Raw genomic sequence first — 20,495 nt, forward strand, 5'->3', positions numbered from 1 at the left:
CTGAAAAAGTCACAGCAACCCAGTGATTCTGACCATGAAAGCCTTCGATAATACAGTTTCCTTACACTTGCAGTCCTGATATTACCAAGGGAGGGAAGGTCTTGTGAGAATGGAAAACTGCATGACTGCACAATTGTAGTGGGAAAAAAACTGTGCACATGCTGGGTAAGATATATATACAGGTAGAAAGCAAGGTTGTGTGGAAGACTGATCATGGGAATTCACATCACCACAACTACAGCATAGCACAATTGCAGAGAGGTGTGAAAGTAGTATTTTCAATGATGGTATGTAACAATTTGCTTAAAAATGCCACAAGACTACAGGCTGGTGTGATAATATACTAAATTCTGAGGACACGGCTACATCCATTTCCCACATCATATCTTTTTTCCATATGGCCCCACTTGAGTGTTTGTGGATACCTGGCCCATTACCTGAGTAGCAGCAAAATCAAAGGCTACATCAAACATATAGGATTTTTCTCGTGAGCGGTTAGCACGGAGGACGTCATCAGGATCCCCCAGTGGATCCATCAGGACAACCATCTGAAAAGAACAGTGTCAAAATTTTGATGGTGTTTATGCTGGAGAAGTGAGAACAAACCAGGAGAAAGCAACCAAGGCTAGAAAGATAACATGTACACCATTCCTCCTTGTAAACCATTTTCTGAACCCTTCTAAGAAACCAAATCGCTTGTAATTTGCAACTATTGTTCCTCCTTCCTCAGATGACACTGATCTTAAGATGAGATAGTATCGATTGTAACATAAAGATTTTATTTAGGAAATTGCTGGACTTTGGTCTTAGAAATTTTGCAATCTGATGACATCTTGTCTAAGGCAGCTGTAATATCTAAAGTTTTCCCAACATCTATCTATGATTTCCCCCTGAAACCATCTCCCATAAGATATAATAACCTTTAATAACATAGATACCCTTGGGTGTTAAGCCTGAAGCTGTGAACTGGCTTCTGACTAATTAAGTTGCCCTGGTGTAATACATACAGATATGCTAGGAAACACCCAGAGGGACATAAATTAAGCAGCAGGATGTTAGGTTCTTCTGGGGTACCTGCAGAATTGTAGGATAGAGAGCCCAACAGTTTACATATTTCTAGCCAAGCCCACTGCTGTGTTTTCAAGCCTATTGTCAGTAAGAATGTGGATACGTTCCAATGGCTTCTTGGTTTCAAGTATTGACTTAAAACCAAAGTGGCAACATGGTTTACGTGAAACCAGTGTACTAGTCTACTGGATGATCTTGGGCAAATTATTCTCTCCACCTCAGGGGATGGCTATGGCAAACCCCCTCTGAACAATCTTGCCAAGAAATCAATGTGATAGTTTCTCTTAGGGACACCATTATTTGGAAAGGACTTCGAGAGCACACAACAATCAGAATTTGGCTTGAAAAGAAGGTAGATTTGTCATGGGATTCAACAATTCAACCTTTACAAAAAGGGCACTCTCAAGGGATAGATTTTTGCATGATAACAGGGCCACAGAAAGCTGTTTTTATACCAGGTGAGCCTATTCATCCATCAAACCTAGTATTATCGACTTGGGCTGGTGATTGTTTTCCAGAGTTCTCAAACAGAGATGCTTCTGATACCTTGCCTTTTGGGCATTTGAACCAGAGTTCCAAGTATCTGTCATGTGATTCCCAAGCTCTACGTGTAAGCACACTTCTTCCCTCTGGGAAGTTCAGTTTGAATAGTACCCCTGGGAGTTACATGGTGTGACAGAAGAATGCCATACAGTAATATAATACAACAGAAATGAAGTTGCAGAACACCCAGATTGGCAACTACAGCTTCTGTGCTGACTGCTTCCCTTAATCAGGTGTCCACCCACCTGCGTGAGGACCATTAATCTTCCTTTGTGCTTCTATGATCCCTGCTAACCTTAATCTGGGTTGACAAAGGGGACAGGTCTGTACTAGCCATAGGGATACCATATGTAGGCTTAAATGTGGTAACTATTTGTTGGGTTTAATCACTGAAAGATTAGCAACTGGAGGAGAGAAGGGGAAAAGAACATTTTGTGTATCTGCTAGGGGTCAACAGTGTTGGAAGAGGATGCAACTCTAGTATCACCCATGTATCTGTACAATTGTCAAAGACTGTGCAGAACTCAGGGACTCTTTTGAGGCAATAAAAAGTTAAAAAGTGGAGGGATTCATATTTTTAATATTAATTTCATTTTTTGTGCTGAAATAAATCTGATTCTTTGTGGAACATAAGTATCTCTTATTTGAAATGCTCGGGTCCAGAAGCATTTGGGATTTCAGACCCCCCCCCCTCCCCCCAGTTTTTGGAATACCTGTATTTGCATATATGGGCAAAATGGGATATCTTGGAAATGGGATCCAAGTCTAAACATGAATTCATTTATCATATACACCTTATGGAATATTATTTAATAATGAACCAACAGAAAGCAAGAGTGTTACAAGTCACATCTACACTGAAGACTTAGGCCTATGTAGAGCTGGACGACAAATGGCACATGGGGCTGATCTGGGGTAACTTGGGGCAAAACCACCCTAGTGCGGCCTCATGTTATTTAAAGTTATGGGAAAGTCTGAATTCTTGCCCAGAATTTGGACTCCCCCCTGACTTCGGGCCTGTGGGAACAGTTGGACTAGTTCTAAAACAGAACTATCCCCACTGCCATCCTGTTTGTCCCAGGTGTGGATCTGGAGACATGAGATGGCAATTGCCTCCCCCAATCCATATTGTAGTGGACTCCAGCTGCCATGTGGGTACTTCCTGACATCTGTCGCATACAGTGATGTCAGAAAGAGTGCTCTGGGAAGGGAGAGGGGAGAGAAGGGGTTATTCCTCTTCTACCCCTCCCCTCTCTTCCAGTGCCCCATCATTCAATATCACTGTATGCAACAGCAGACAGGTAGGACCTGTTTCATAGCTGGAGACTACTGCAACAGGAAGGATAGTTGCCCAGTAGTGCTGAACTCTGTTTGGCCCTTACCCAGGGCTGATCTGGTGTAGTACATGCCAGATTAGTCCCACAGTATTTATTACTCAGTATAGATTTGCCATCAATGCGGAGAACGTCAGATTCTGATGTGGTTTTGAATTCTGGGTAAGGGAAACTCCACTAGATTCAAAGGTTCTGCTGTGCTATAGATAGTCTCCGGGAAATACAGTAGTTCTTCCCTCTGGAAAAAAAATGTATCTATCTGCTTGGGGTGGTTCTATCATGGACTTAGTTGAAAGTGCCTGTATCCCTGTGACCAGTACTGCTGACATACATCAAAGACATGTGAAAACACTGATAGAGGTGAGGCAAATCCCTCCCCCTTTCAGTAGGAGAACTGGACACCTACTACGTAGAAGGAGCTACTGATGGTAAAGGAGATGTCAGCATCTGTCCCCTGTGACCACAGTTTGTTGTCCTTGAGTGTGCAGGTATCACATTGCCCTGAACAGCAACATTAGGTTGGGTTTCATTATATCCAGGAGGCCTTAACAGGGGCTCTGTGAAAGGTGATCACCATTCTCAGCAACAGATAAAAAAAAGGTGGCTTGAAAAGATGTGGGGAGCAATTAACTGGTACTGTGCAAAGCAGTATAGCTACTAGCTAGACTAGGACAGGGAAGACACAAGTTCACCTTCCTGCATTAACCCAGCGCACCCACGAGAGCTTGAGCCTCCAACAGCTTTTCAATGTCTCCTGCGTCATATGAAACAGAAAGGGATAAGGAACATGTACTGAGTTTGGAAGAACGTATGCCTAGTAAACAAAGTAAACACGGGCTTCCTTTGAGAGAAAAGTTTCTTAAAAATGGAATTAAATCTCCACATGTAATTACAACAAGTCATAGAAAAGGATCTGAATGCACTGCATTAGCACTAAAGTATCATTATTAGAACCCCTAGCATAAATAAAGAATGAGTTGTACAGGGAGTATAATGGCTGCTCAACATTTGTACCAAATAAGGGTAAAAGGAGGGAAGAAATAGTTCATTTTCAAAGGCTTGAGTAACTCTTGCTTTATGTTCATTCTACCAAGATAAGTAGCTTGCTTATTAGTTGCCTCTGAAACAGGCTGGGGATAAGTGTCACTCCACATCGCCCAGAGTCCGAGTTCCATCACCCGCTGCCAGCAAAGCAACTGTGAAGTATTGCAGGGAAGTGTAGTCCAACAACAACTGAAGGACATACATTCTCCATCCCTGTTCTAAAATTTTCAGTGGCCCGTGATTCCTTTAGCATTCATTAAATCACAAAGACAATTTTAGTTATAAAGGTCATTTCAGTTTGTGCTCTCATTTGTGCCAAAGAGAGATTTTTAGAAGCAACACTGCAATTTAAAGGAAAACTTTTAAATTAAAAAAAATTAAATCTGTAATGAATAAAAGGATCTAGAGCCAGAGCTCTTTCCTATCATATGCTATTTCATGACAAGGATTGAACCTCTTACTATGCAAAGCATGTACTCTACAACGAAGGCCCCTTCCACACAGCTGAATAAAATCCCACATTATCTGCTTTGAACTGTAATATATAGCAGTGTGGACCCAGTTCAAAACAGATATTGTGATATGACATCCAAGAACTAGATTGCAAACCAAAGAAAGAGCAGGACCAGGAGTGATACAGATGGCTTAAGTGCACTAAAATCTCAATGGAGCAGTACAATTCTCTCAAGACACAAAAACAATGTGCCTTCTCCTATCCCTCCCCCAAGTGGTGGATCTGAACAGTTATCTTGTTTCAGGTGAAGCTGCAGGTAGCTCTCAGCAACAAGAACAGCCTGTGCTACTGGCAGCTCTTTGGGCCATTGTGCCCAGAGAAACAGGACATTGTTTCAGTGGGCATTAATGGGAGCTTTGTGAACAACGCCAAAAACTTTGCTGGCCAGCCCTGCAACTCCACTTGGACAATCAGACCTCTGTGAGATGCTGTCATGAGTGCTGAGTCTGAGATCGGGAGAAAAGAGAAGGAGAGAAGGTGACCTACTATGGGCAGGGGTGGGGGGTAATGTGGCCTCCATGATTCACACCTTTAAGAGATGCAAACGGAGGTGCAATTCAACCGCCTAGGCTTTACGGGACCATTGCATATCTATGCTAGGGAACAATTTGACCAAATGGTTTACATCTTTATAACACATCAGAAAATGATTTTTAAGGGGCTGGATCTTTATGGGAGGAAGGAGATTTTGAAAAGTTAACAAAGCTGTACATGCATTCATATCTGTGCATTCTTTCAAATAATTGTTCTATTATGAGAAATGGTCTGCTGGGGGGGGGATCATAATATTGCTATTTGTTTAAGCTCTTTATGGTCCTATTTACAAAGAAGATTGTCTGAATGATTCAATCTAGTTTCCACCCAGTCAGCTATTGACAGAAACAGCGAATTCTGTAGCATCTTTGTGTGAGGTCACTCAGCCTGTATCTACACTGTGGAATTAACACAGTTTGACACCACTTTAACAGACACAGTTCTATGTAATACAATCATGGGAATTCTAGTTTTACTAGCTTTTTGGCCTATGGGGGAAAAAGTGCTCGTGCTTCACCAAACTGCAGATCCCAGGATTCTGTTACACTGAGCCATATTAGTTAGAGCCCTTCTACACTGCCCAAAACCCAGGAGGAACTGGGTTATTTTAACCCATTTCCTCCCGGGATGCTGATCACACCCTCAACCCAAACTCGGGCTTTCCCTCAAAGGGTGGCTAGATGCACTTCTAGGTCAACCAAAGGTTTACCTCAGAGAGCATTCAGCCACACCCCCCCCCCCCAGCTCTCAATTTCCCCCTCAAAAACTTACCCTTCCGGTGAGCTCTCCTGATGCATGACACCTCAGAAAGGGGGGGGGGGAATCCTTTCGATTTGAAAGCTCTTTAGATTTCTATGCAAAAAAGTGCTGGTGCCTTACCAAACTACAAATCCCAGGATTCTGTTGCACAACTAAAATCTCTAAGAATGGCACAATAGCCTTTTTGAGCAGTGCACATATGGAGACGCATGCCAAAAACAAAAATGGCTTTAGGGTCACATATAATCCCCCAACTGCACTCCTGCATCCAAATTAATGGGAAAATGAAATACACCAGGCATAAATACAACAGGCATTCAGTAAATAGTCATAACATTATAGTTACAAAAAGGGAAGAAACAAAGAATGCCCCTCATACAAAATTATAGGGCGTGCTCCTCCTAAGCTACTGTTTCAGTTGAATTCAAGAATTAAATGAATGCAAACAGTCAATCAAATTGATTTAATGATTTCATTCACAAAACAAATTATTTTTAAGGTTAATATTCTTAAACGCTAAGATCAGCAATTAAGTGACTGGAAAAAATCCAGGAAATTGAGATGGAAGAGTCCTTGGGGAGAAGGAAACTGGTTTGCCATGAAGCAGTATAGAAACTTGCTTAGCTTTGGGTTTTCTCTTCCATCCACACTTCTAATAGGTTATCAGGCAGCAAACAAATATCTGTATCAGCCTACAAGCAAACTGAATTGTGCATATATTTACTTTAATAAAACACAAACAAGGCCTGGAATAAATTGTTCTCCCCTTTCTGGAAATGATGCCAAACCAAACACGGATGTCTGGCCTCAAAGGTTTCTTCTTGGGTAATAAGAGAGGAATGAAAACCACCTATTCAGCCCAGGAAGGCCTACTGCCAACCACAATTTAATGAAAACGAAGGTGCCAGGATTCAGGCTGGGCCTGCCACATACACTTGACCTGGAAATATAGCTTGTCCTACATATTGGCAGGCTTTACGTTTGTTGATTTGATTATTCGCAGATTTGATTAATATGTTTTCTCAAAGAATATTCAGGTCATCCAGGGCAAATCTATGGTCCACGTCTATCCCTTTTCACCTTAATGCACACTGTAATATTATTTATTATTATTTTTGTATTCCAATTCTTTAAAATATGACCAAGGTGTGGGATTATTAGCTGCTTTGATTCCTCACAGGGAGGAAGATGGGATGTACAATGCAGTTTAACTAATCTACACTAACCATATAATTTAGTTCAATCTGCATTGTAATGACAGTGTAGATGGGGTCTTAGAATAAAAAAATACAGTATTATTCCCTGTAGCCACAGCAAGAGCCACTGTGCAAATCATGGCCAGCCTTATACGTGGCTAGAGGATGTGCATATTTTAAAAAGACTTAATCCATTCAGCAGTTGCATACCACCTTCCAGCAATAACCCTGGCGTCGTTCCTCCTTGCTGCTCAACCCACGCCCTGAATCCAGCACATTATTGTCAGGGCGACAAGTCACTCCCATAAACAATGTGCTGGCCTGACGGTTAAAGCATTGTCCTCAGCTGGATAGGGCAGAGAGAGGGTGGGGGTGAGGAATATCTCCAAGGAAACCTTGGTTCCAGGAGAAAGGGAGGGCATCCTCCATCTCAGGAGAAAGAAGATTGCAGTGAATCGCAGACATTTGCAACTCGGAAGAGTCTGCAGCGGACGGCTTCTGTTTTCCAGTGAACTTTCCACCTGCACAGCTTCTGCACCAACTCGTGCCTCAGACAGAATAAACAGTTGAAGGTCAATGCACAAGAAAGCAGCCAAAACACTATAACTGAATATGTCAGTAGAACCCTTTAGGACAGTGGTACCCAACCTGTGGTCCATGGACCACAAGAACGAAAATATTGTCCACGGCCTCACCATTACTACACCGTTGCCTCAAAACCATATGGCAACGAGAGTGACTGGTCTCGTGAAACCCTCTTATAATGCTGAGGAAGCAGGGATGTCGGGAGGGGAGAGGCTGACTACCCACGAAAGATTACAACTACCACATCAGCGCTAGATTATTAAATATAATTTTCTGTGGGTGAGCAGATGGCGACTACTGGATAGCATATGTTCTGTATCAGAAACTAGAGCTGATGTGGTCTATCCAATGCAATTTTCTGAATCACCACTCCAAATAACCAAACCAAATCTAAAGTTGACCAAAACCTGATTTGTAACCCTTTGGTACTTATGTTGGAGACTGGTCCATGTTCAAGTGGCCCCTGGTCAAAAAAAGGTTGAGAACCACTACCTTAGGAGGTGTCCATATAGCTTCAAGACCACTCTCCTCATCAACACTTCTGAGTATTTTAACTCATCACATGCAATGATTTCCTACATGAATATCATGTCAATTTTGGAAACTATTCTTACCCTCCACAATATTATTCTTTTCCTATTGCATGGCTATGATTGCCAGATACACATCCTGCTAACACGCAGTTGGCAATCATAGCCATTCTTACCCTCCACCTATAAGAAACAATAATGTTCTTTTCCTATTGCATGACTATGGCGCCAGATACACATGGTGCTGACACTCAGTTGGCAATCATAGCCATGCAATAGGAAAAGAACAATATTGTTTCTTATAGGTGGAGGGTAAGAATAGTTTGGATGTAAAGACCTCCAGTGCATCATGTTTGCATTGGTTCCCAAATCCTGAATAAGCTGCATATTTGTATTTTTTCATTGTGAGCTGCTTTGTGTCCCAATCCTGAGGAAAAGTGGGGTATAAATAAATTTAGTAATAAAATAAAATAAGCCCTCTTTTCTCAAAACTGTATAAAACCTTTCCCAGGGTGCTCCTGCACTGTGCTCTCAGAGGTAAAACCTCAGTTTCCATATTAATTCCGAAATTACATTTTCGACACTGTGGTTGGAACATATTAGCACTCTTGTACCAAGTCCCCAACCACGTTTCCAACCACCCTTTTCTATTTTTTTTTTTAAAAACACACAATATTCAGATTAAAGAAAAGTGAATCATTTTTGGACCTTGTTGGTTGGATCAATAGCCTATGTAAACATTCTTTAAATTGTTTGCTCCACACATAAACAGAAGAGTGTGCTTGTCCTACCCATCCACTGTCAGTTTCTCCATAATATGAATAAAAGCAATGTTTCTGAAGGAGAGTGATTACTTTTATTTATAGAGTCCCTCCATGTGGGTCTGAAGGTGGACAATAAAGAGTGTTGTGATTCACATGGATATCCTCCACAGAGGTGACAGGCTTCCTCTTCAGACATGATGGAATAGGGCAACCAAATTCCTGTCATCCCTTGGGATTCAATAAAGGCATTATTCTGTCAACTTTATTAAATGAATGTGATTGTAAACATTTTATGAACAGCCTAATTCATTTTAAGCTTTATTTTTCTATGTCTTTTTTGTTGCAAAACCATGAAAACATTTCAAAGGCAGTTTGTCTTGCATGTTCACACTCAAAAAACAAAAAGTAGACAGGTGGACTCTTTTATCCCATGATTATTTTTTTTAATGAGGGCTAACTCTGTTATAAGTGTGGACCTTTGAAGAGGCAAGGATATTAATGAGGTAGAGTACTGCTACTCTTTTCTGATTTTCATAAATCTCTCTCTGACTATAGACGTACCACTGGTGTTATCTAACTACTCTTTTTCAAAAGCATTACACTGGGGGCACAAAGCATATTTGGGCTCCATTCATACTAGAGAATCATAGTGCTGTGATTGCACTTTTATTTATTTATTTATATAAACGTTTTGTATGCCTTCTCACCTCTCTTGAAGGACTCAGACCGGTTTCCAACCATAATATCACATACAGTCAATAAAACATCATAATACATATTACAATAAAACATTAAAACAGCAATTACAATCAATAACTATAATGGTCAGTCGTCACACTTAAATCGTTGCTCATCATCCTCCATCCATATCTCAGGGTGTTGGCTCACCCGTCGAATGCCTGTCTCCATAACAAAGTCTTCACCTGTTTCCTAAATGTCAGGATAGACGGGGCGGTTCTGATCTCCAGTGGGGAGATCAGAACCATGTTTCTTTTTTGTATCAAAATAATACTTATATAAATATATTTTAATGCTTTGTTTTAATGTTTATATGATTTTTATGTCTCATGTTTAATGGTTTTAATGATTTTAATTTAGATTTATATGTTAGTGTTTAGTTATTATGATTTTTCTTTTTTCACATATGTTGGCATTTAATTTTTCCCGTAAGTATATTGTAAAACACCTTTAGAATTCTAATAGCACAAAAATGGAAAAATAAGGAAACTCCAACCAACGAAGACTGGATTCAGAAGATAATGGAATTTAAGGATTTGGATAAACTGTCACAAATACTAGAAGAACAAAGTAAAGGAAAACAAGTAAACTGGAAACAATTTGAAGAATATATTAAAAAGCAATCTAAGCTGGACATTTAGGATGCTACATATAAGATGAAATACAAATTAATAGGAACACAAAAAGAGCTGTCAAACCAACGACCTTCTCCCTGCGGACTGAACGGGAGTCACACTTTCATCCCCCCCCCTTTTTTTCCTTTTTTTTTCTTTCTCTCTCACATACCCCTAGATTCACAGGACCCCACCCCTACCTACCCCATCCCCATTCCTTCCCCTCTCCTCCTACACAAACCTCTAAATTTTCCTACCTTTCCTATCCAGAAATATGTTCCCCCTCTTTCACTGTATATGCAAAAAACTCAATAAAAACTTATTAAAAAAAACACCTTTAGTCCCCCCAGAGTTAAGAAAGGTCGTATATAAATATAGTACATAAATAAATAAATTTCTGCCCTATGGAATCTAGGCAGTTTAAAGAATGGCGTCTAGCGGTCATGCAGTTCCTTTGCTGACTCTGACCAAACTACAAATCCCAGGACTCCATAGGATGTTTCCATGGCATTTAAAATGGAACCATAACACTATAATTGAGTAGCATGGATCACTATTTCTTAAAGAACTGTTAATGTCACATCAAATATTAATTATGCCAGTGTGGTGTGGTTTGAGTGTTGGACTGGGACACTGGGAGACCAGGGTTTGACGCTCCAATTGACCATGGAAACCCACTCGGTGATTCTGGGAAAGTGACACTCTCCAAGCTTCAGAGCAAGGCAAAGGAAATTCCTAACTGAAAAAGTTCTGCCAAGAAAAACCTTACAGTAAATCATAGGAGCCCCCAGTGGTGCAATGGGTTAAACCCTAGTGCCGGCAGGACTGCTGACCAACAGGTCAGCAGTTCGAATCTGGGGAGAGCAGGTTGTGCTCCCTCTGTCAGCTCCAGTTCTCCATGCGGGGACATGAGAGAAGCCTCCCACAAGGATGGTAAACTATCAAACATCCCCTGTGCAACGACCTTGCAGACAGCCAATTCTCACACACCTAAAGCAACTTGCAGTTTTTTTCCGCTCCTGACACAAAAAACCCCATAGAAATAACTTGAAAGCACACAACAACAGAATTTATTTTGAACTAGTAACATGTTGGTACCAGAAGCTGTAGGCTATATTTCAGAGGAAGGAATTGGTAAAACCACCTCCGAGTAATCCTTATCTAAGAAAACCTATGAAATGTATGATGTCACCCTAAGTTGACAGTTAACATGAAGGAACATAAGCATGCACATACATATCACTTTGATGCAATAAAACAGTCAAAACCTTGTTAGACCTATCTACCACAGATACAAAATATACCCACCATGAGCACTGTTTTTCCCCTTCAGTTTTTTTTAAAAAACACAGTTACACAGTTATTTAGCTCTAGCACTCAAAAGAGAACAAATCCAGTTGCATTTTCTAGACATTATGCAATTCTCCAAATCTAGCACATAGGCACAAGAGTTAAGCTCCCACCGGAGATTGTCTGGATCTCATGAGTGAAGAGAGCACTTTCCAGCAACTTCCAAAGGGACTGGAAAAATATTCTACTCATCAAGGTGTCTAATTTCCCTGCTGACTCCAGTAAATGGGAATCAAGCGGGGCTGCTTAGCAGTTGCTAATGAAACACATTTCTGAAAGCGATCAGTGATGAAGAGGAACCATGAATCGCAGATTTCAGAGACAATTTTGTTGGGACTGGGAACCCTAGCTTATCTTTTGTGCTCTGAGCAATCTTAGGTCGAAATCACTGGCATGACACACATCTCAGGATAAATTAAGAGCACTCATATTTGGTAATGGACCACTCAATGCCATTTCTGTACCCGAGATAGAAAAGCAAATGGCATCTCTATGACTCATCCAAATCAATGTGCATTGTACCCAAACCCATCTGAATAGCCCTCAAAGGAAAAATAAAGTTGAAATTACTGCAATAGCAAATTAAATACCCAACAGCTTATTGACCTTTCATGAAAACCAACATTTGCTGCCTAAGGCCCCTTCAACACAGCTGAATGAAATCTCACATTATCTGCTTTGAACTGGAATATATGGCGGTGTGGACTCAGATAACCCAATTCAAAACAGATATTGTGGGATTTTCTGCCTTGATATTCTCGGATATAGGGCTGTGTGGAAGGGCCCTCAGCCAGCCCTCACTTTGGGAACACTGAGCAGGCAATTAGAGGTGAGTATTAACTTTTACTTCTGATTTCACCAAACACTGCCATTTCACTATGGGAATATTTGCTTGTGTGGAACAAAAATTATTTTGCCTTTGGAACCATAAAGGGATTTTCAACAGCCAAAGCCTTAAATGACACCTGAATGAAGAAACCCATTTTAAATCCTAATTGCTGCAGATAAAGTTTTAGAGAACACCAGGGAAGAAAAAGGATTATTAGGGAGGAGATAAGGGGATGAAGGAAGGAAGGCAGAGCAAGTGATAGGGTGAAAAACAAGGATAGAAGAAAGAATAAATGGAAAGTCCAAAAGGTCAATAGGGATAGATGCGTCTGCATTAAAGAAATAGCAGCCTAGGAAGGGCTGTGGCAAAGCTCACAAAGCACCTCAGCACAAAAGACATGTGCTCTTGGTGGTCAGGCAGTATACCCAGGAGGAAAGGAAAGCAAGTATGACCTTTTCCTTACAACCATATCATTTTAACATCAAATTTTCACATAGTAAGCTATTCAAAATAATGTGGTTGATTTTTTTTAAAAAAGATTCCAGAATTTTAATGCTTCTTACTGTGAAATGCTGCTCCACAACGTGCAAACATATAAACAACCTGCATTTGAGAAGAATGCTCTGGACAACTATTTCAGACGGCTTTTGGGAGAGAAAGGGGCACTCCAAATTCTGGAACAATCTGCATTGTCCCTTGACTGCTGATCATCCTGGAATGTTCAGAAACCCAGGCTGGATCTTTCAACAATGAATATAATCATGGGAGGGCTATTTGATTTCCAGGCCTAGGGCACGGGGTTGGAAAACAAAAAGTGAGTTTGGTTCCTCTATGGGAAATGCTGAGAGGAAAGCTGGGGAATGTAGTGGATTTTCTGAGACCTTCCCCCCCCCCCCCAAATAAAATAACAGAAATGGTTGGAAATCCATTTACAGTTCTGATAAACAGTTTTGAAAACTTGATTAAAAGTGACCTATCTTTCCTTTAGGCTTTAAAAGAGGAAAATTACTCATTTCCAATAAAATGGTTTTTCTGGCGACTCTGAAGAAGTCGTAGGCCATAAGAACATCCTATCTGAGAATAAAGCCTTGCTTCTCTTAGAAAGGATCAAAGCTGGGCAGCATGTGCCCTGCACACATATCTCAAAGCATATGCTTCACATAGAAAATATCCTATGTTCAATGCTGGCAAGCCCAGTCCAAAGAACCAGGCCACGAGTGATAGGAAAGACTTTTGCCTAGGACCTTGGAGGTCTTCAGCTAGCTGGAGGAGAAAATATCTAGACACATAAGTACTGAACTGTTGCAAAGCAACTCCAGATGTTCCCACATGAATGCCTTTTCCATGCCCCTCATGCATAGCCAGACTTCATTCTGATGTCAGACATCGTAGGAAACCATAACCAGCATGGACTGCTTTTATCACCTGCCAATCCTTAAACCAAGCATCTCACTTTACACTGTCTTGCAAGCATTGGGAGCATTTAAAGTAGTGAAACCCAACTGCCATCTCAAATCTCATTCTAGTCCTCAGTTTCAAAATCCAGCCCCTTACCCCGCCACCCACTCCTTCACCAAAAGTGAGGAAAGAATCCAATGATACCTGGTCATCCACTTTGTGGGCTATGAGTGTGGCTCCTTCTTCCAATTCTGCCATGCTGATTGGCCGTATGCGAAGTGCCACCTGCAATGTAAGGAAGAGATGGGTGACTTACAGAGTATCCTGCAGTAAAGGATGCAAGAGGGGAGAGACCAAGAGTAGTTAAGTACACACTTGCATAGGAGCCATGGCCATCCAGAGGTACAGCACACAGAGAATGTTCCTTCCGTGCACTTCTAAACTTAACTGAAGACACTGCATTGACGCTTCTGGCTAATACCTTCCATCTCCTCCCTGCCTAGTGAGTGCCTCACCTGTCTATTAAAGACAATCATCAGTGGCTCTGAGGCCCTGATGGGTAGCAGAACACAGACAATTGCAGTATTTTTCCTGGAAGAAAGGAAACACCGCTCAGAGAACTCATCTTTGGCTTTGCACACCGGCCCAGCCACTGATCGGCAGGGGCCGCTTTAGAACACAAGCCAAACAATGTTAATTTCTCTTGAATTTGGAAGATGTTCAAATGTTTGTGCCATTTGCTGATTTTTTTTAAAAAAAACATACAACCCAATCTTTGCCACTAAAAAGGAAAAGAAGCTTGTGGTACCTTGAAGATGAAAAGGTTTCATTTGGGACAAGATTTCTTCGTACAAAAGAAGTCCACAAAACTTTATGCTAACTAAGGGCCCTTGCAGACAGGCCCTATATCCCAGGATCTGATCCCAGGTTTCAATTTAAACTGGATTATACGAGTCCACACTGCCAGATAATCTGGGATAAGCAGAAAACCTGGGATCAGATCCTGGGATACTGGGCCTGTCTGGAAGGACCCTCAAACTTTAAGGACTGCAAGATTCTGTAGCTTTTGCAGCAATAGTCTAAAATTGCTAATGCCTCCCACACATTTCGGCTCATAGGTGCTAGCATAGTTATTAATGGCTGAAATTCATTTCCAGGGCTTCATCTGAGGAGGAAGCAACCTGGGGCCCTTCCACACAGCCATATAACCCAGAATATCAAGGCAGAAAATCCCACAATATCTTCTTTGAACTGGCTTATCTGAATCCACCCTGCCATATATTCCAGTCCAAAGCAAATAATGTGACATTTTACTCAGCTGGGCGAAAGGAGCCCTGGTGAATTCTCGAAGAAACTGCCTATAAGCATAGGCAGAGTGCTGTTTCTTCTGCTGACACTTGCAAGCAAGTTTTCTAAGATAAGACCTAGAAAATAGATGTTCGAGGCAGACCACATTCTGGCATTTTAAAACGACTAATTTCAGCAGAAGTTAACACCAACTGGAGAAACAGGATCTTTTGCTATGTTCTGCCTGTGTTTGGCTCTTTTTCTTTCCCCTACTGCTCTGAAAATGTTCCTTAAAGGTCCTCTCACCTTCAAAACCCAGTTTTCTTAGCATTACACAGCTGCTTACAAGAAACTGTAGGTAATGCTATACATTCCTTGTTGTGTATAATAGCATTTGAATTGTCTTAAAGTTGAGCATTATTCAAAACCAATCCTAAAATCTAAAGCATGTATAATTGAAAAAGAATGTGATTGGTGAATGTAATATCTAGATTGTATGGCTAGGACCTGGTTTACAGATGTATATTCAAATGTAATGCTATTCAAAGGGCCTTTCTTCTACCAATTATAATCTCAGTTAACAAGATTTGATTTACAAAAAAAAATCTGTTTTACAGTATGTGTAATTATATTTATTAATCTAGAACATTTATGGATTCTAATTATGTCCTGTTTCCAAAAAGATTTTCTCAAAATCATTAATACAGTACAGCAAAGAATAAACACTTGCTGTATTTTACTTTTTTTAATAGAGCAGTTCCATATGAAGTTCTTTCATCCTATGCTCACATACCTTCCCCAGCTTTTAGTTTCCTACATTATTCTAATTTGCTGTATTTCACCACTGCTTAATTTTATATTGTATATCTCTTGGTGAGAAACTCAGCCTTTTAGCTCATAGGAACGACTGTGTTTTTAATCTAATGTTCATAATTTTATTGTTAATTTTGTTACTTGATTGTGCTGTATTTTGTGTTGCACATTGATAGGATTATTATGAATTGTTTATTCCATTTTATATATTTTATTGTATTGCACTTATTGTATTATTTTAGTTGTAAGCTGCCTTGAGTCCCCTGGGGAGAGAGGGTGAGATATCAATAAACTTATTATTATTATTATTATTATTATTATTATTATTATTATTATTGCTACTTTTGTTTCTTAGCGATGGGTGTTAATGGATCTATACATATAATAAGACTTAAAGTGTGTTGTAAATGGGAACTTTAATGTTGTGAATATTTAGTAGACCACAAGATAAACATGAGTCAAAAGTTTGACGAGGCAGCCAGAAAGCCAATGTAATGCCGGGCCGCATCAAAAGGAGTAGGATGTCCTATTATTGATTAAGCAGGGCACTCCATTTCTTGTCTCAATATCCATTCATACATACAAAATGCAATTGTACTAAGTGCAAAAATGCAACTGATGACCAGAATGGCTCCTGGAATAAGCCTTTGGATTGTGTCATTTTAATTAATTGTTTTAAGATTGGTATGTTTTAATTATATGGTTTTAAAGTATATGTGTTTTATACTATGTATGTATATATGGCATCGAATTGTGCCTTCTAGTAAGCCACCCAAAGTTTCCAGCAGGGTGAGAAGAGCAGGATATAAATGCAATAAATAATAAATATATAATAGAGCTACTATTGTCACTTGTTTACCAGCTAAAACCGGATGAATCTCTCTACCAAGACACACTCCAAAAGTTATTGGCTACCATTTCCTTTAACAGGACTTGACAGGCAATGGCTAGTACTTGGTTAAATGGTTATTCTAAGGCAGTGGTTCCAAACCTTTTTTTGCCCAGGGACCACTTTGACCAGGGTCCACTCTCCAACATTAGTACCAAAAGCGTTGCGAATCGTTTTTTGGTCAACTTTAGGTTCAGTTTGGTTATTTGGGGTACTGATTCAGAAAATTGCATTGGATACACCACATTTTGCTCTAGTTTCTGATACAGAACATATGTCATCCAGTAGTTGCCATCTGTTCGCTCACAGAAAAACATATTTAATAAGTCTTGCCACTATAAGAGGGTTTCGTGAGACCAGTGGGACGCTTTTGTACTAGCGGTGATGCCATAGACCATAGTTTAGTTCTTGTGGACCACTGGTGGTCCGTGGACCACAGGTTGGGAACCACTGTTCTAAGGGCATCGTGGCAACACAGTAGGCAGAACACAGGCAGCCGGCCACCTCCTATGCCTGGTTATTATTTGCAGCTAAAGGCATTTACACAAGATTGACCTCTTAGGTCTGGGTCAAGAAAGGATTAAACAGAGTCTAATACCTTTGCTCCTCTAACCTGCCAGATGGAGCATGCTCAAGGAACTGGTTAGTTAAACTCTGTATATCACATTTCGATAACGGAAACAGATTTATTAGGACCAGAGGGCACTCTTCAGACAAGATGTTTTGTCTGGAACAAGTAGCCTAATCTTTCTATTATTCCTTTTTTTAAAAAATGAAAACGACTAAAGGGACCATCAAGTACAGGTCGAGCACACCTTATATGTAAAGGTAAAGGTCTCCTCTTGACATCAATAGGACCTCATCACACTAGAGAATGAATCCACTTTACATTCACTTGCTGGCTGTTGAAGAATTCTGGGGTTTATTGTTTAGAGATGAGCCTTTAACAGTCTCATTAAACTACAAACCCCAGTATTCTGCAGGACGCAGGAACCAGATTTAAAGTGGATTCACGCTCTAGTTTGATGAAATAGTAAGTCTAGTTGTGTCCAGCTTTGCGGACACACCTCCATTTCTAAGCTTTCTTAGTGCTCACCTCCATTTCTAAGCTGAAGAGCCAGCGTTGTCCATAGACACCTCCAAGGTCATGTGGCTGGCATGACTGCATGGAGCGCCATTACCTTCCCACTGAAGCGGTACCTATTGATCTACTCACATTTGCATGTTTTCGAACTGCTAGGTTGGCAGAAATTATATGTAATTCCAAAATAATAATAATAATTTAAAAAGTCCACATGAATGATCAGAAACCTTTGCTTTCTTATGGTCTAATGCAGGGGTCCTCAAACTTTTTAAACAGAGGTCCAGGTCACAGTCCCTCAAACTGCTGGAGGGCCAGATTATAACTTGAAATAATTAAAATGAAGAACAATTTTAAGAAATATAAACTTATTAGTTTTTCAATGGGAAGTGTGGGCCTGCTTTTGGCTGATGAGATAGGATTGTTGTTGCTGTTGTGTGCTTTCAAGTCATTTCAGACTTAGGTTGACCCTGAGTGAGGGCCGGGTAAATCACCTTGGAGGGCCGTATTTGGCCCTCGGGCCTTAGTTTGAGGACCCCTGGTCTAATGGACCATGCTTTGCTTCATGCAATAAATTACTAAAATATTATTTATTTACGACATTTTTATCCCCCCCATTTCAGCCCAAAGGCGACAATTCAATGCCATATAGAAATACATTTATTTATTTATTTATTTATTTATGACATCTATATGCCGCCCTTCTCACCCCGATGGGGACTCAGAGCGGCTTACACACACATACAATACATTATATTATTACCATAGCACAATATCAGTATTATATATTACTATATTGTGCTATACTATTATATTGCAATATTATTAGTAATATTACAAGTAATATAAATATATAATTATAATATCATGTTATTATTAGTATTATATATCAATAAAACAATTTAAAAACATCACATATATATATATAAAATTCATAAAAAACTATAAAACTATAAAAATCAATCAATACAATACAATACAAATATTGTGTAAATCTATATAATTAAAAATGTAATGTTCGTTTGTGGGATTATCAGAACTCAAAAAACCACTGGATGAATTGACACCAAATTTGGACACAAGACACCTAAGAGCCCAATGTATGTCCTTCAATCCAAAAATTGATTTTGTCATTTGGGAGTTGTAGTTGCTGGGATTTATAGTTCACCTACAATCAAAGAGCATTCTGAACCCCACCAACGATGGAATTGAACCAATCTTGGCACACAGAAAATAGTGGAAGGGTTTGGTGGGCAGCAGGCCTGTAGCCAGGATTTCGTTTCGGGGGGGGGGGGGGGCGGGGTGTAATTTTTTTTCAGGGGGGATTTCGGGGGGGCTGAGTTTCGGGGGGGGGGGGCTAAGTCTGAGTGAAAGAGGGTCTAGCCTAGCAAACCTTTTGTATCATTACCCCAATACCCCCATGCATATGGGATATATTGTGTATGGTGATCAGATCATGATATGAATAAACATAACAGTTTAAATAATGCACCAGTAAGGCCTTTTCGCGAACCACCATGAGAATTTCGGGGGGGGGGGTGAAGCCCCTCAAGCCCCCCCCCCCCCCGGCTACATGCCTGGTGGGCAGTGTCCTTTGGTTTTGGAGTTGTAGTTCACCTACATCCAGAGATCACTGTGGACTCAAGCAATGATGGATGTGGACCAAACTTGGCACGGATACTCAGTATGCCCAAATGTGAACACTGGTGGAGTTCGGGGAAAATAGAATCTTGACATTTGGGAGTTGTAGTTGCTGGGATTTATAGTTCATATACAATCACAGAGCATTCTGAACCCCACGAACGAGAGAATTGGGCCAAACCTCCCACACAGAACCGCTATGTGGGCCACAGGAACGCGTAGAAGGGAACGGCTAGTAGGTGTGGGCCAACTTGGGCCCTCCAGGTGTTTTGGACTTCAACTCCCACCATTCCTCAGTTAGGAATGGTGGGAGTTGAAGTCCAAAACACCTGGAGGGCCCAAGCTGGCCCATGTCTGGGCTACAGAGTTCAGGCCTGGGCAAACTTGGGCCTTCCAGGTGTTTTGGACTCCAACTCCCACCATTCCTAACAGCCTACCGGCTGTTAGGAATGGTGGGAGTTGGAGTCCAAAACACCTGGAAGGCCCAAGTTTGCTCAGGCCTGCCACAGACCCTCTCCTTCTAGTATCCACTTATTTGGGGGTGTGTGGGTCGATGGGCTCCTTATCACCCACCGTGAGCTGGTGGTCCTTGGCGTCGCCGGCCTCCTTGGTGATCATGGCAGCAGTGGCAGCAGCGGGGCAGCGGCGCCTTCCTCCTCCTCCTCCTCCTCCTGCTGCTGCTTTCCTCTCCGGGGCGACCCCCACCGGCCGCCCTCTCCGCCCCTTCTCCTCCTTCGGCCCCGTCGGCGCACTCTGGGGCTCCTTCCCGTCCAGGCAGAGCCCTCTCGGTGGGGGACTCAGCCTGCCATGAAGGTGGGATGCTCAGCGCTCCCTCTCTCGCCCTTTCCCCGCCTCCCTTCCCGGGCTCTTCACTACTACTTCTTCTTCTCCTTCTCCTTCTTCCCAGCCTCCGGGTGTTTCTCCTGGAGATCTTTGGCAAACTGTACACAAACAGCCCGGCAAACGCTGGAGAGGCTGCTCCCT

General features: G+C 41.2%; 1 protein-coding gene across 2 annotated transcripts in view; it reads right to left on the minus strand.

Moving 5' to 3' along the window:
• The window catches only part of KIF19 (kinesin family member 19), a 52,757-nt gene extending 32,262 nt beyond the window's left edge, over window positions 1-20,495 (minus strand). The window contains exons 1-3 of one of the 2 annotated variants that reach the window (XM_060764254.2): window positions 20,085-20,495; window positions 14,005-14,085; window positions 438-548 (exon numbers count right to left, since the gene is read on the minus strand). In XM_060764254.2, coding sequence (XP_060620237.2) covers window positions 438-548; window positions 14,005-14,085; window positions 20,085-20,129 — 237 coding nt within the window. In that variant the 5' untranslated portion in view covers window positions 20,130-20,495. The remainder of the gene's footprint in view (window positions 1-437; window positions 549-14,004; window positions 14,086-20,084) is intronic. The other variant, XM_060764255.2, reaches the window with a different exon arrangement.

The sequence above is a fragment of the Anolis sagrei genome, chromosome 2, assembly GCF_037176765.1.
Source record: "Anolis sagrei isolate rAnoSag1 chromosome 2, rAnoSag1.mat, whole genome shotgun sequence".
Taxonomy (NCBI): domain Eukaryota; kingdom Metazoa; phylum Chordata; class Lepidosauria; order Squamata; family Dactyloidae; genus Anolis; species Anolis sagrei.